Source organism: Prionailurus viverrinus, chromosome B4 (genome assembly GCF_022837055.1).
Source record: "Prionailurus viverrinus isolate Anna chromosome B4, UM_Priviv_1.0, whole genome shotgun sequence".
NCBI classification, from domain to species: domain Eukaryota; kingdom Metazoa; phylum Chordata; class Mammalia; order Carnivora; family Felidae; genus Prionailurus; species Prionailurus viverrinus.
Window position 1 is genome coordinate 40,214,256 of NC_062567.1, and position 13,673 is coordinate 40,227,928.

The 13,673-nt window shown below is 41.4% G+C and overlaps 1 protein-coding gene across 4 annotated transcripts in view; it reads left to right on the plus strand.

The window, feature by feature from the left end:
* The window catches only part of KLRG1 (killer cell lectin like receptor G1), a 37,243-nt gene that overhangs the window by 4,656 nt on the left and 18,914 nt on the right, over positions 1 to 13,673 (plus strand). The window contains exons 2-3 of one of the 4 annotated variants that reach the window (XM_047865491.1): positions 4,740 to 4,770; positions 13,364 to 13,412. Coding sequence is in view for 1 of the 4 variants with exons in the window: in XM_047865490.1 (XP_047721446.1) it covers positions 13,331 to 13,412 (82 nt within the window). In the remaining 3 variants the exon portion in view is untranslated. Of the gene's footprint in view, positions 1 to 4,739; positions 4,771 to 7,969; positions 7,978 to 13,206; positions 13,413 to 13,673 lie in introns of those variants that run through there. The other 3 variants (XM_047865492.1, XM_047865494.1, XM_047865490.1) reach the window with 3 other exon arrangements.

Here is a 13,673-nt window from a genome sequence, read left to right on the forward strand (position 1 = left end):
AGACTTGTTCCATTTAGTGGAGAATGGTATTGAGAAAGCAAGATGTGTTTCTTGCTACTTGTGGGTGACTGCTTTAATGCCCCTTAGCAGACACAGTTAGGAAATCAATGTATCTTTCCAAGAGTGAGCAACCAGTCTCCCATCGTACTCAATATATTTCACCTTTGTTCACGCATAAGGAAACACAGAAAGTAGTTTAAAATTTTTTTTAATGTTTGTTTATTTTTGAGAGAGAACGTGCGCGCGCGCGCGCGCACACACACACACACACACACACACACACATGGGCGCGCGCATGAGCGGGGGAGGGGCAGAGAGAGAGGGAGACCAGGCTCCAGCAGAACCCAACATGAGGTTTGAACCCACGAACTGTGAGATCATGACCTGAGCCAAGGTCAGATGCCTAACAGACCGAGCCACCCAGGCACCCTGCAGAAAGTAGTTTCATAACCGATAAACCATACTGTTGTATAAAGCAAGCCTATTAATTAGAGTTCAATGTTTGTTTAAAGTTTCATTTTTTTGTTGTTGAGGTAAGTTTTATAAATAATAAAATACACAACTCTTAACTATATAATTCACTAAAAAAACTGTCAGCAAATAAAATTCAGAAGTGGTTTATAAACCACCCAGGAGCAAGGTGATGATGTCTAATTTTACCATTTCTATTCAACACTGTACTGAAAATCCTAGACAGGACTGGAAAGGGACACAAGGAAATGTTCCTGGGTGACGAAAATCTAAATCTTGATTACACGGTGGTTACCACTTCAGGTTTCTTTTGTTTACTGTTTGCATGTATCTTTTTCTGTACTTTCCTTCGACCTGTTTGTGTCATCATATCTAAAGTGCATGTGTGGGGCGCCTGGGTGGCGCAGTCGGTTAAGCGTCCGACTTCAGCCAGGTCACGATCTCGCGGTCGGTGAGTTCGAGCCCCGCGTCAGGCTCTGGGCTGATGGCTCGGAGCCTGGAGCCTGTTTCCGATTCTGTGTCTCCCTCTCTCTCTGCCCCTCCCCCGTTCATGCTCTGTCTCTCTCTGTCCCAAAAATAAATAAACGTTGAAAAAAAAATTTTTAAGTGCGTGTGTTATACACAGCATATAGTTGTGGTTCTTTTGTTTGTTTTTTGCTTTTTTTTTCTCCTTGTGTTACAACCTCTGCCATCGATTTGATGTGTTTAGTCCATTTATGATGAATTCACTTATTGATGTGGTTGGCTTTAGGTCTATCATTTTGCTATTTGTTTACAGTCTGTCTTACATGTTTTATTTCCCTTTGTTTCTTCTTTCCTTTAAAGAAATTCAGGGGAAAAAAGAACACCATCTTTTATATGCACCTATATATTTACCATTTCTGTTCTTCAGTCTTGTAGGTCTAGGTAGTTTTCATCTCGTGATTTGCTTTTAAGTATGAAGAGGTTCTTCGAGCATTTCTTGTCGCGCTGGACTGCTAAACAGTTCCATTTTCTTTATATAAAAGTGTTTTTTTTGGGGTTGCCTGAGTGGCTCAGTTGGTTAAGTGTCCAGCTCTTAATTTCTACTCACGTCATGATCTTGCAGTTCCTGGGATTGAGCCCCAAATCGACCTGCTTGAGATTCTCTCTCTCCCTTTCTCTCTGCCCCTCCCCTGCTAGTGTGTGCACTCTCTCTCAAAATAAATAAACTTAAAAATAAAGAAATTAATGAGGTGCCTGGGTGGCTCATTCGGTTGAGCGACTGACTTTGGCTCAGGTCATGATCTCGCAGTCTGTGAGTTCGAGCCCCGCGTCGGGCTCTGTGCTGACAGCTCAGAGCCTGGAGCCTGCGTCGGATTCTGTGTCTCCTCTCTCTCTGTCCCTCCCTCGCTCATGCTCTGTCTTTCTCTCTCTCTGTCAAAAATAAATTAACATTAAAAAAAAATCTTTAAAAAAATAAAGAAAGAAATTAAATTTCTAAAAAAGTGTTTTTTTCTTCTTTATTCTTGATGGATGTATTTGCTGGATATAGAATTCTGGACTGGTAGCAGTATTCACCTCACACCCCAGATTGATTGAGATGTAATTGACATATAACTGTGCAAATTTAAGGTATAGAATGTAATGATTTGACATGTATGTATACTGTGAAATGATTACCACAATAAGTTCAGTTACTATATCCAACACCTCACTTAATTACTTTTATTTTCTTCTTTTTTTTTGGTGGTAAGAACATTGAACATTTACTCTTAGCATATTTCAAGTATACAGTCCAGCATTCTTAACTGTAATCACTGTGTGGTACATTACATCTCCAGAACTTACTCATCTCATAACTGGACGTTTATACCTTGTGACCAACGTCTCCTTATTTCTCCCACCCCTCAGCCCCTGGAAGCCACCACTCTACTCTGTTTCTCTGAACTTGGGGTTTGTTTGTTTGTTTTTTTTTTTGATTCTACATATAAATGAGATCAGGGGCGCCTGGGTGGCTCAGTCGGGTAAGCATCTGACTTCGGCTCAGGTCGTGATCTCACAGTTCATGGGTTCGAGCCCCACATCGGGTCCTGTGCTGACAGCTCAGAGCCTGGAGCCTGCTTCGGATTCTGTGTCTCCTTCTCTTTCTGCCCCTCCCCTGCTCGCCCCTCTGTCTCTCAAAAAGAAGTAAACATTAAAAAAAATACATATAAATGAGATCATACAGCATTTGTTTTTCTCTGACATTTCCCTTGGCATAATGCCCTCAAGGTCTGTCCGTATTGTCATAAATGGCAGGGTTTCCTTCATTTATATGGCTTAATAATATTCCACTGTATCTATATACCACATTTTCTTTGTGCATTCATCCATTTTTTTTTTTTTTTTTTTTAAATTTTTTTTTTTCAACGTTTATTTATTTTTGGGACAGAGAGAGACAGAGCATGAACAGGGGAGGGGCAGAGAGAGAGGGAGACACAGAATTGGAAACAGGCTCCAGGCTCCGAGCCATCAGCCCAGAGCCTGACGCGGGGCTCGAACTCACGGACCGCGAGATCGTGACCTGGCTGAAGTCGGACGCTTAACCGACTGCGCCACCCAGGCGCCCCTTTTTCTTTTTTTTTTTTTTTTTTAATTTTTTTTTTTCAACGTTTATTTTTGGGACAGAGAGAGACAGAGCATGAACAGGGGAGGGGCAGAGAGAGAGGGAGACACAGAATTGGAATGTGCATTCATCCATTGAAGGGACCTAGGCTGTTTCCATGTCTGGACTATTGGGAATAATGCTGCAGTGAACAAGGGGGTGTAGATACCTCTTTGACATTGTGATTGAATTTCCTTAAGCTACACACCCAGAAGTGGCATTGCTGGATCAAATGGTAGTTCTAGTTTTAATTTTCTGAGCAACGTCTGTATTGTTTTCCATTGTGGCTGTACCCACGGTATTATTATCTTACCTTTGAAAAAATGGCAGGGGTCCTGGGTGGCTTAGTAGGTTGAGTGTCTGACTTTGGCTCAGGTCATGGTCTCATATCGGGCTCGCTGCTGTCAGCGCAGAGCCCTCTTTCGACCTTCTACCCTCTCTCTCTCTCTGCCCCTGATCTTCTTGTGTGTGCTCTCTCTAAATAGAATAGAATGGAATGGAATGGAATGGAATGGAATAGAATAGAATAGAATAGAATAGAATGGAATGGAATGGAATGGAATGGAATGGAATGGAATGGAATAGAAGAATAGAATAGAATAGAATAGAATAGAATAGAATAGAATAATTTAAAAATGCATTCTGTTGTCTTTCTCCTTCTTGGTTTCTGATGAGAATTCAGCTACCATTCATGTCATTGTTCCTCTTTGTTAATACGTTGTTTTTCTCTCTCTGATTGCAGTATTTGCTTTTTATCTGGCTTTCAGCAGTTTTGTTATGATGTTCTTAGGCGTGATTTTCCTTATATTTATCCTGATTGGGGTTCGTTGCATTTCTCCTATCTGTCCATTTCGCACTAAGTTTGGGAAATATTCGATCATTAATTCTTCAAGTTCTTTTTCTGCTCCACTATTTTCTCCCGTATTTCTGGGGCTTCACGTACAGGCATTGGTGTTGTCCCACAGGCCACGGAGGCTCTGTTTATTTATATATTGTTTTCTTTATATTGGGGTAATTTCTAGCCATCTGTCTTCACATTCCACTGACCTTTTCTTCTGTCCTCTTCAGTGTGCTGTTAATCCCATTCAGTTGGGTTTTTTAATTTTAGTTTTTTAAAATTACGGATATTATTCTTTTCTGACGTAGAATTTTACTTGGCTCTTTTTTACAGTTTCTATTTCCCCACTAAGGTTCTTCATCTTTTTATTCACTGGGACTATATTTTCCTCTTGCCTTTGAGCATATTTATATGGCTATTAAAGTCTTTGCTAATTCCAATACCCATGTCATCTTAAATTTCTTTTCTAGTTTTTTACTTTTCTCTGGGCTGTGACCCACATTTCCTTGTTTCTTTGCACTGTAATACTCTTTTACTGTATGCTGGAAATTAAATATATTGTGTTATAGGGAGTCTGAGTTATGTTGTCTCCTTTAAGTGAAATTTTTATTTGGAAATAAAGTCATATTTATAGAAAAGTTTCAAAGATGGTACATAGCATTTTTTTCATACCCTTCACTCCATTTCTTCTATTGTTAATGTTTTAAGGTATTGTGGTACTTTTGTCAAAACTAAGTAATAATAACTGGTCTACTATTATTGACTAACTGCAGATTTTCTTTGAATGTCACCAGTTTTTTTATTAATGCCCTTTTTCTGTTTCAGGATCTAATCCAGGATACCCTGTGGCATTTAGGTGGGTTTTTTTTTTCTTTAATGTTTATTTTATTTTTGAGACAGAGAGAGACAGAGCATGAGCGGGGGAGGGGCAGAGAGAGAGAGACACACACACACACAGAATCCCAAGCAGGCTCCAGGCTCCGAGCTGTCAGCACAGAGCCCCACACGGGGCTCAAACTCATCAACCACGAGATTGTGACCTGAGCTGAAGTTGGAAGCTCAACCGACTGAGCCACCTAGGCGCCCCTAGGTGTTTCTGTTTTTTTTTTTTTTTTTAAGAGAGAGAGAGCTCATGTGCATGTACGTGCAGTGGGGTAGGGTCAGAGGGAAAGGGAAAGAGAGAATTGTAAGTAGCCTCCGTGCCCGATGGGGAGCCTAATGTGAGGCTTGATCTCGCGACCCGTGAGATCATGACCTGAGCTGAAATCAAGAGTCGGTCATTTAGCTGACTGAGCCACCCAGGTGCCCATGCATTTAGGTTTTATATTTCCTTAGTTTTCTCTGGTCTGTGGCAGTTTCTCAGTATTTCTTTTCCGTAATGTTGATATATTTAAAGGGTACTACTCAAATACTTAGTACTTCTCAATTTGAAGGTACCTGATTTTTTTTTTTTTTAATCTTTAGACTGTAACTATGGGTTTTGGTACAATGTACCACAGTAATTAAAGTAGCTTTTTCATTGCATCATATTGGGGGTACATGATAGCAACAAGACTTATTACTGGTGGTTTACATGATTAACCCTGTTTATATGATAAAGGTTGTGTTTGCCAGGTTTCTCCAATGGAAAGTTACTGTATTCCACTACCCGTATGTTATTCTTTGGAAGTGAGTCACTAAGTCTTTCCAACGCTTAAGAGGAAGAGAATTAAGTTGAATATCATGATGGGGAATGCCTGCATATATTATGTGTAATCTCTGTATGAAAGATTTATAACTTCTTCCTTATTTATTTATTTATTTATTTATTTATTTATTCAATCATGTATTTTAATTAGTGTGGATTCAGAGGAGTGATATCACCATGATGGCAGACTAGGAGACAGACCCCAGTCTCTATCCCCTCCCTCCCCCCTCCAAAGAAGAACAATTAGACAGTTATCACTAATGAAAATATCTCTGAAAGATTCTAGGAGGCCACTTAGGAAAGCATCAGCAACACAGTGGGGCAAAAACACTTGAGAATAACCACACAAAGAAGGTAGGAAGAACAGTTCCATCACCCACATATATACAGTCAACTAATTTCTGACAAAGGCATCAAGAATAAACAATTGGGAAAGGATGGGCCCTTAAATAAGTGATGTTGGGAAAACTATATCCACATGCCAAAGAATGACATTGTACCCTTTTTTAATACCATATATAAAAGCAACTGAAATAAATTGAAGACTTAAAAAGTAAGACCTGAAAGGGGTGCCTGAGTGGCTCAGTCAGTGAAGCTTCAGACTTCAGCTCAGGTCATGATCGCACGGTTCGTGAATTCGAGCCCCGCGTCGGGCTCTGTGCTGACAGCTCGGAGCCTGGAGCCTGCTTCGGATTCTGTGTCTCCCTCTCTCTCTGCCCCTACCCGCCTCGCTCTCTGGTTCTGTCTCTCTCTCAAAAATAAATATTAAAACAAAATTTGAAAGGGAGACCTGAAACTGTAAAACTCCTGGTAGAAAACGTCAGGGAAAAGGTCCTTGATGTTGGCCTCGACAATGTTTTTTTGGAATGTGCACTAAAAGCCCAGGCAACAAAAGCAAAAATAGACAAGGGAGGCTAGATCAGATTAGGTCATTTTTGCCCAGCAGAGGACACAGTCAACAAAATGAATGAGGATATAAATTGGTACAGCCACTACCAAAAACAGTATGGAGACCCCTCAAAACATTAAAAATGGAACTACCAAATGATCCAGCAATCCCACTTCCGAGTATATATCCAAAGGAAGTAAAATCACTGTTTTAAAGAGGTATCTGCACCGTCACAGTGCACTCTCATAGTAATCATAATACGGAACAACCTTAGTATCTGTGGATAGAGAAAATATGATATACAGTATAACCTTGGATTGTGAGTCACTTATTCTGCAAGTGTTCTGCAAGATGAGCAAACATTTCTGATAAATTTTAACTTGATGAACGGGCAATGTCATATGATTACAACTGAGCCAATGGTTCTTCTCTCTCTCTCTTGCTGTGGGATCATGGGTGATGGTGTCCCGTGCTCAGATGCTCAGTTTCAGGCCGAGGTGTTTTTCAGTGATTTTTCAGCACGTGGAAGGTGCCCATACCTGAACACTAGTGTATTTTTTGTCCCTTCAAAGCACCTATGGACAGTCCTTTACTTTTCCATACCAAGAGTAAGTTTAGGAATGCTTTGCTTTTTCTAGGTCAGGCTGCCTGCACATATAGACCCTTTCCTCTGCTGCCTTATTGTCAGTTACATGAAATACAGTATATGGCAAGAGTTTATTAATACTGCCCTGTAGTCAACACCCATGCAAGCATATACAGTGGCCCCCATGCAGAAAAAGGTTGGAAATAAAGGCGGTAAGAAAAAGGAGATGATTACGGTGGAAGTTAAGGGAATTATCGGGAAGTATGAACGAGGTACGTGAGGGCCAGAATTGGAAGATTTTTTTTTTTTTCTCCAACGTTTATTTATTTTTGTGACAGAGAGAGACAGAGCATGAATGGGGGAGGGGCAGAGAGAGAGGGAGACACAGAATCGGAAACAGGCTCCAGGCCCAGAGCCTGACGCGGGGCTCGAACTCACGGACCGCGAGATCGTGACCTGGCTGAAGTCCGACGCTTAACCGACTGCGCCACCCAGGCGCCCCAAGAATTGGAAGATTTTGTAAAGAAGTCTATGTCTGCATCTTGTCAGCAGAGGAGGAGGAGGAAAAGGCGGAAGGAATCCCTCACTTCAAATGACATTAGGGAGATGTGTCAAATGTGGGAAACAGTGCAAAATTTTGTGGAAAAGCACCACCCAAATAAAGCTGGAGCAGTGCGAGCGATGTGTCTGTTTAACGACAATGCAGCATCACATTTCCCCGAAATCCTCAAAAGGAGGCAAAAGCAAGTGTCATTGGATAGATTCCTTGTTAAAGAGGCACAAAAAGAAAGATTCCATTGAGCCAATAGATAGCAGTGATTCCATTAGTGGTAGTTAAAGTTGTCCTACACAATAACCCTCCACTCTCTTGTCTCCTCACCAGCCACGAAGGTTTTCAAAGGTAAGTTCAGGTTAATTTGTTTATTTTTCTTTATATTTTGTATGTTCTTTATTATTTTGTATTCTATTAGAGGATTGTAATCATTTTTATATGAATATTTTTTGGGTTGTGGAATGGAATCATCTGAGTTTCCATGATTTCTTATGGGGAAATTCTCTTTGATATACAAGTGCTTTGGATTACAAGCATATTTCTGGAACGAATTATCCTCACAAACCAAAGTTTTACAAACGTGTGTGTGTGTGTGTGTGTGTGTGTGTGTGTATGATATACAAAATTATTCAGCCTTAAAAAAAGAAATCCTGCCATTTACAACAACACAGATGAAACTAGAGGACATTATCTATGTGAAATAAGCCAGACCAGAAAGAAATTTCTCATGATATCACTATTGTGGAATCTAAAAAAAAAAAAATGTCGAGTTCATCGTAACAGAGCAGAATGGTCATTAGCAGAGGCTAGTGAATGCGGGAAAAGGGGAGACATTATTGATCAAAGGGTATGAATTTTCAGTTATAAGATGATTAAGTTCTGGAGACCTATTGCACATATAGCTCGGTGACTATGGTTAACACTAATGTATTAAGAGAATGGATAAACTGGTCTGTATAGTGGAATATATTCAGCAATAAAAAGCAATGAATTATTGATATATACTACAACAGGGATAAGTCTCCTTTCATTCACAACTTGGGAAAGATGCAAACTAATCTACAGTGGTAAAAGGCAGATTAGTAGGTGCCTGGGTGGTGCAGTCAGTTAAACACCCGACTCCGGATTTCAGTTCAGGTCATGATCTTACGGTTTGTGAGTTCGAGCCCTGTATTGGGCTTTGTGCTGATGGTGTAGAGCCTGCTTGGGAATCTCTTTCTCTCTCTCTCTCTTTCTCAAAATAAATAAATAAACTTCTGTTTTTATAAAAAAGGCAGATCAGTGGACGCCTAGAGGAAGGTGAATGGGAGGGGCAGAGGAGTAGTACAGAGTGCACAAGTAAACTTTTGGGGGTGATGAATATGTTTATTTCCTAGGTGGTGGTGATGTTTTCACTGGTGCATGCATGTATGTTATTTATACATCAATAAAGCTATTAAAGGGGCACCTGGGCGGTTCAGTTGGTTAAGCCTCTGACTCTTAATTTCCGCTCAGGCCACGATCTCACGAACCGTGAGATGGAGCCCTTCATCGGGCTTCGAGCTGACGGTGTGGAGCCTGCTTTGGATTCTTTTTCCCTCTTTCTCTGCCCTTCCTCTCCCTCTCCTTCTCAAAATAAGTAAATGAACATTAAAAAAATTTAAAAAACAGGGACACCTGGGTGGCTCAGTCGGTTAAGTGTCCAACTTCGGCTCAGGTCACGATCTTACAGTCTGTGAGTTCGAGCCCCGAGTCAGGCTCTCTGCTGACTGCTCGGAACCTGGAGCCTGGATCAGATTCTGTGTCTCCCTCTCTCTCTGCCCCTCCCCCTCTGTTTCTCTGTCTCTCAAAAATAAATAAACATTAAAAAATTTAAAAAATTAAAAAAATATAAGCTATTAAGAAAATAACATAGGGGTGCCTGGGTGGCTCAGTCAGGTAAGTGTCTGACTCCTAATTTCAGCTCAGGACATGATCTCACAGTTCGTGGGTTCTAGCCCCGCATTGGGCTCTATGCTGGCAGTAGGGAGCCTGCTTGGAATTCTCTCTGCCTCCCTGTTTGCCCCTCCCCTGCTCTTGCTGTGTGTCTCTCTCGCAAAATAAAAAAATAAGCATGAAAAGAATTATTAAAAAAATTAATGAATAAAAATAAAAACATATACTCGGGGGATGCCTGGCTGGCTCAGTCAGCAGAGCATGTGACTCTTGATCTGGGGGCCGTGAGTTCAAGCCCCATGTACAGGGTGGAGCCTACTCACAAAAAGTAATAAAATGAAATGAAATAAAAAAATGTGTACTTGAAATTTGCTGAGAGAGTAGATTTCAAGTGTTCTCACCACCCCCCGCCCTCCCACACGAATGGTAACTATTGGAAGTGTTGGATGTGTAAATTCGTTTGCGGCAATCATTTCACAATGTTTATATCAAAAGTTCCACATATATATGCTTTAAGTATATACAATTTTAATTAAAGATACATGCAGATTAAAAATCCGTGAGTATGAATTCATAGCTGTGTTTTCTTTCTCTGAGTTATAATCCCATACGGTTTATTCGTTTTCTTGCCCTAATTGTTTCATTTTTGGCCATCGGGAGCATTGTCAGGTTGGTTCCCGTGTCCTTCTGACATGACCTCGTCTTGCCTTTTTTTTTTTTTTTCTTTTTTTTGGTTTTAGTTTTTGAGTACCTCCTCCTTTTCCAGCACTAAAAGATGCTCCAGGCTTATCTTGGATTTTCTGTGCCCTGACCCTAGAATGAGTCATTTCCTCAAGAAGCCCTGTTCTTATGTTGCTGCCACGGCCACCTTCTCCTCCTCTTTCTTCTTCGTCTTCAACCATCTTACCATTTAAAAAAAAATTTTTTTTTTTAACATTTATTTATTTGTGAGACAGAGAGAGAGAGAGAGAGCGAGCATGAACAGGGAGGGTCAGAGAAAGAGGGAGACACAGAATCTGAAACAGGCTCCAGGCTCTGAGCTGTCAGCACAGAGCCCGACGCGGGGCTCGAACCCACGGACTGTGAGATCATGACCTGAGCCGAAGTCGGGCGCTTAACCGACTGAGCCACCCAGGCGCCCCAACCATCTTAACCATTTTTAAGGGTGCGGTTCAGGAGTGTCAAAATGTTCAATGTTACGGACTTAGTATTTGTGTCCCCTTCCACTCCCCAGAGTCCTATGCTGAAACCTTAATCTCCAGCGTGGCTTTATTCTTTCTTTCGCGATGGGGTCTTTAAGGAAGTAATTAAAGTGAAATGTGGTCATCATGGTGGGGCCCTGATCCGAGAAAATTGGCATCCTTATGAGAAGAGCCACCAGAAAGCTTACCTGCTAGCTCTCTTGCACACGTGCACTGAGGAAAGGCCATGTGAGACCAGGGTAAGAAGGACACTGCTGCCCCCCCGGGGGGAGTTCTCACCAACTCTGCAGGCACCATAATCTTGGACTTCCTGTGTCCGGAACTGTGAGCAAATAAATTTCTGTCGTTTAAGCTACGCTGTCTGGCGTCTTTTGTTATGAGAGCCTAGGCAGACTAACACAAGCCTGTTCACACTGTTGTAAGACAGATCTCCAGACGTTTTTCATCTTGCAGCACTGAAACTCTAGAACCATTAAACAGTCCCCCACTTCTCCCTCCCCCAGTCGCTCCAGCCATCACCATTCTATTTTCTGTTTCGATGAATTGACTACTGTAGAGACCTCATATAAGTAAAATCATAGAGTATTTGTCTTTGTGTGTGTGTGTGTGTGTGTGTGTGTGTGTGTGTGATGGGCATATTTCACGCATCATAATGTCTTCGAGGTCCATCCATGCTGTAGAGTGTGATAGGGTCTGCTTCCTTTTTATGATTGAATTATATCCCATTTTATGTATGGACCCCCTACGTCAGGGCGTCCGAATTTGTTCTCACAGGCAGCTAAATTACTGCTAGATCTTTTTGATTCTGGGTCAGCACCACACCGCCCCTCAGCAGCGGCTTGCAGGGTCTCCTCCTCTGTTTGTGCGGTCCACCTTGACCATGGTGAATTCCCATGTGGTTTTGGGGGCACCTCTCTCTGTAGCCCTCTCTTGCCAGTTACCCTGCCCTGCACGCCCCAGCCACACACACAGCTCAAAACTGTGCCTCTCTGCCTCCTCCACTTAAACTGCTGCTCTGTTTAGAATTCGTTGTCCTGCTTTGTGCCAGAAGGTGGCCCTGGGTAGAATGCCGGTGGCCCCAGTGCTCGCCTTTGTATATTCCGTTCTCTCCGGGATCGCGGTGCTGCCCGTACTCCTGTGCCTGAAAACAGTTGCCTCGTGTAGTTTGTTATATATAGTTTTTTGGCCGAAGAGCAAGTCCAGTCTTACCCTTGTGGGAAGCAGAGCTATGTTAGGTTTTTTTTTTTTTTTTTTAGATTTTTAAACGTTTTTCTTTTTTTTTTAAATTTTTTTTAACGTTTATTTATTTTTGAGACAGAGAGAGACAGAGCATGAATGGGGGAGGGTCAGAGGGAGAGGGAGACACAGAATCCAAAACAGGCTCCAGGCTCTGAGCGGTCAGCACAGAGCCCGACGCGGGGCTCGAACTCACGGACCGCGAGATCGTGACCTGAGCTGAAGTCGGTCGCTTAACCGACTGAGCCACCCAGGCGCCCCGTTTTTCTTTTTTTAAGTAATCTCTGTGCTCAACGTGGGGCTCAAACTCATGACCCCGAGATCATGAGTCGCATGCCCTACCAACCGAGCTAGCCAAGTGCCCCACAGCTATACTAGTTTTTATTAATATCCTCTCCCTGCTTCTCTTCTCTTTCCTCTCTTCTCTCTGTATACGTTATGTTTTGGCATACTCTTACGTAGAGTTTCAATTCCATTTCTGTTTTCCCTACTTTGACTTTTTATTGACGTTTCACCCATTAGAAATACGTTATTCACACTTTCCTATGTATTTATGTAATTCATGCCCCCTTTGTAGTTGTTTTTGAATATAAAAATACGAGAACAAGGAGAGAAAATTTAATGGAATTTCTGACCCTGTGACGCATAAAGATTGAAGCACAAGTGGGAAGATGTTTGGGGGCACGTGGGGGGTGGGTACAGCATTTTCACAAAACATGTATCTGGGAAGTAGTTCATTTTCCCCATGATGCTAGGCACATACACCCAGCAGTCCATTTCTCTTGTCATATGTCACTAACCAAAGAGTCCAAGAAACAATGAAATTGGTCCCATTTGGCATGCATCCATTTTCTCAAAAGGAAATAAAGCAAATACAACATCTGCACCTAAGAACCACTCTCGTTTTCATTTGTTTCCATCACTGAAATTGCTGGACTTCAGAGCAACTTTTCCTTGTTGTAGAATTATGTGAGATGGGAATCAATTTAATATGTATTTAATGAGTATCTAGAGCGTATGGTAAGGCAAAAAAAAAAAAAAAAAAAAAAAAAGAACAACCGAGTTTAGAATATTAATTTTGTAGGCAGCTCCAGATTTTGAATCATTTCCTGAAAAATTACTTGTGCTTATGTCATGCTGGACCATTTTTTTTTCTTGAAAAAAAAAAACAACAACTTGAAAACCTCCAAATTTCCTGCTAGCAGTTAAGACATTGGGCTGTTTCCTTATTGACATGTACCTCTTCGTACTTCTATAATTGTACTCTCTCGTTCGCTTCTCAGCCTTTTGGCCAAGATCAAGTGTATAATTTTACTCTCTCAGCTGAATGTGAATGACATTAGATAAAGATGATTGACAATGATATTTATTCTGTATTACAGTTGTCTACTGAACCTCCAGCCCAGAATGACTACAGACCAGAGGAAAAAGGTGAGTTAATCAAGTTAGTGTGCAAAACCATGGAAGTGACCTTAGACTAAGGAATGAATGGGATGCAGAGTAGGTTTAGAGTTGAGGATGCAGAAAAATCGAGGGCAATTTGAAGGGTACTTTTGGTTCAGTTGGAAGTACAGACTTGAAATATGAAAATCTGTTCTATGGTCAAGGATCTGATCTTAGCTAGGTCTCAGGTACATTTTTTTTTTTTTCCCCAACTGTTCACTTTTGTGAAACATCTGTGAAACCCAAGCT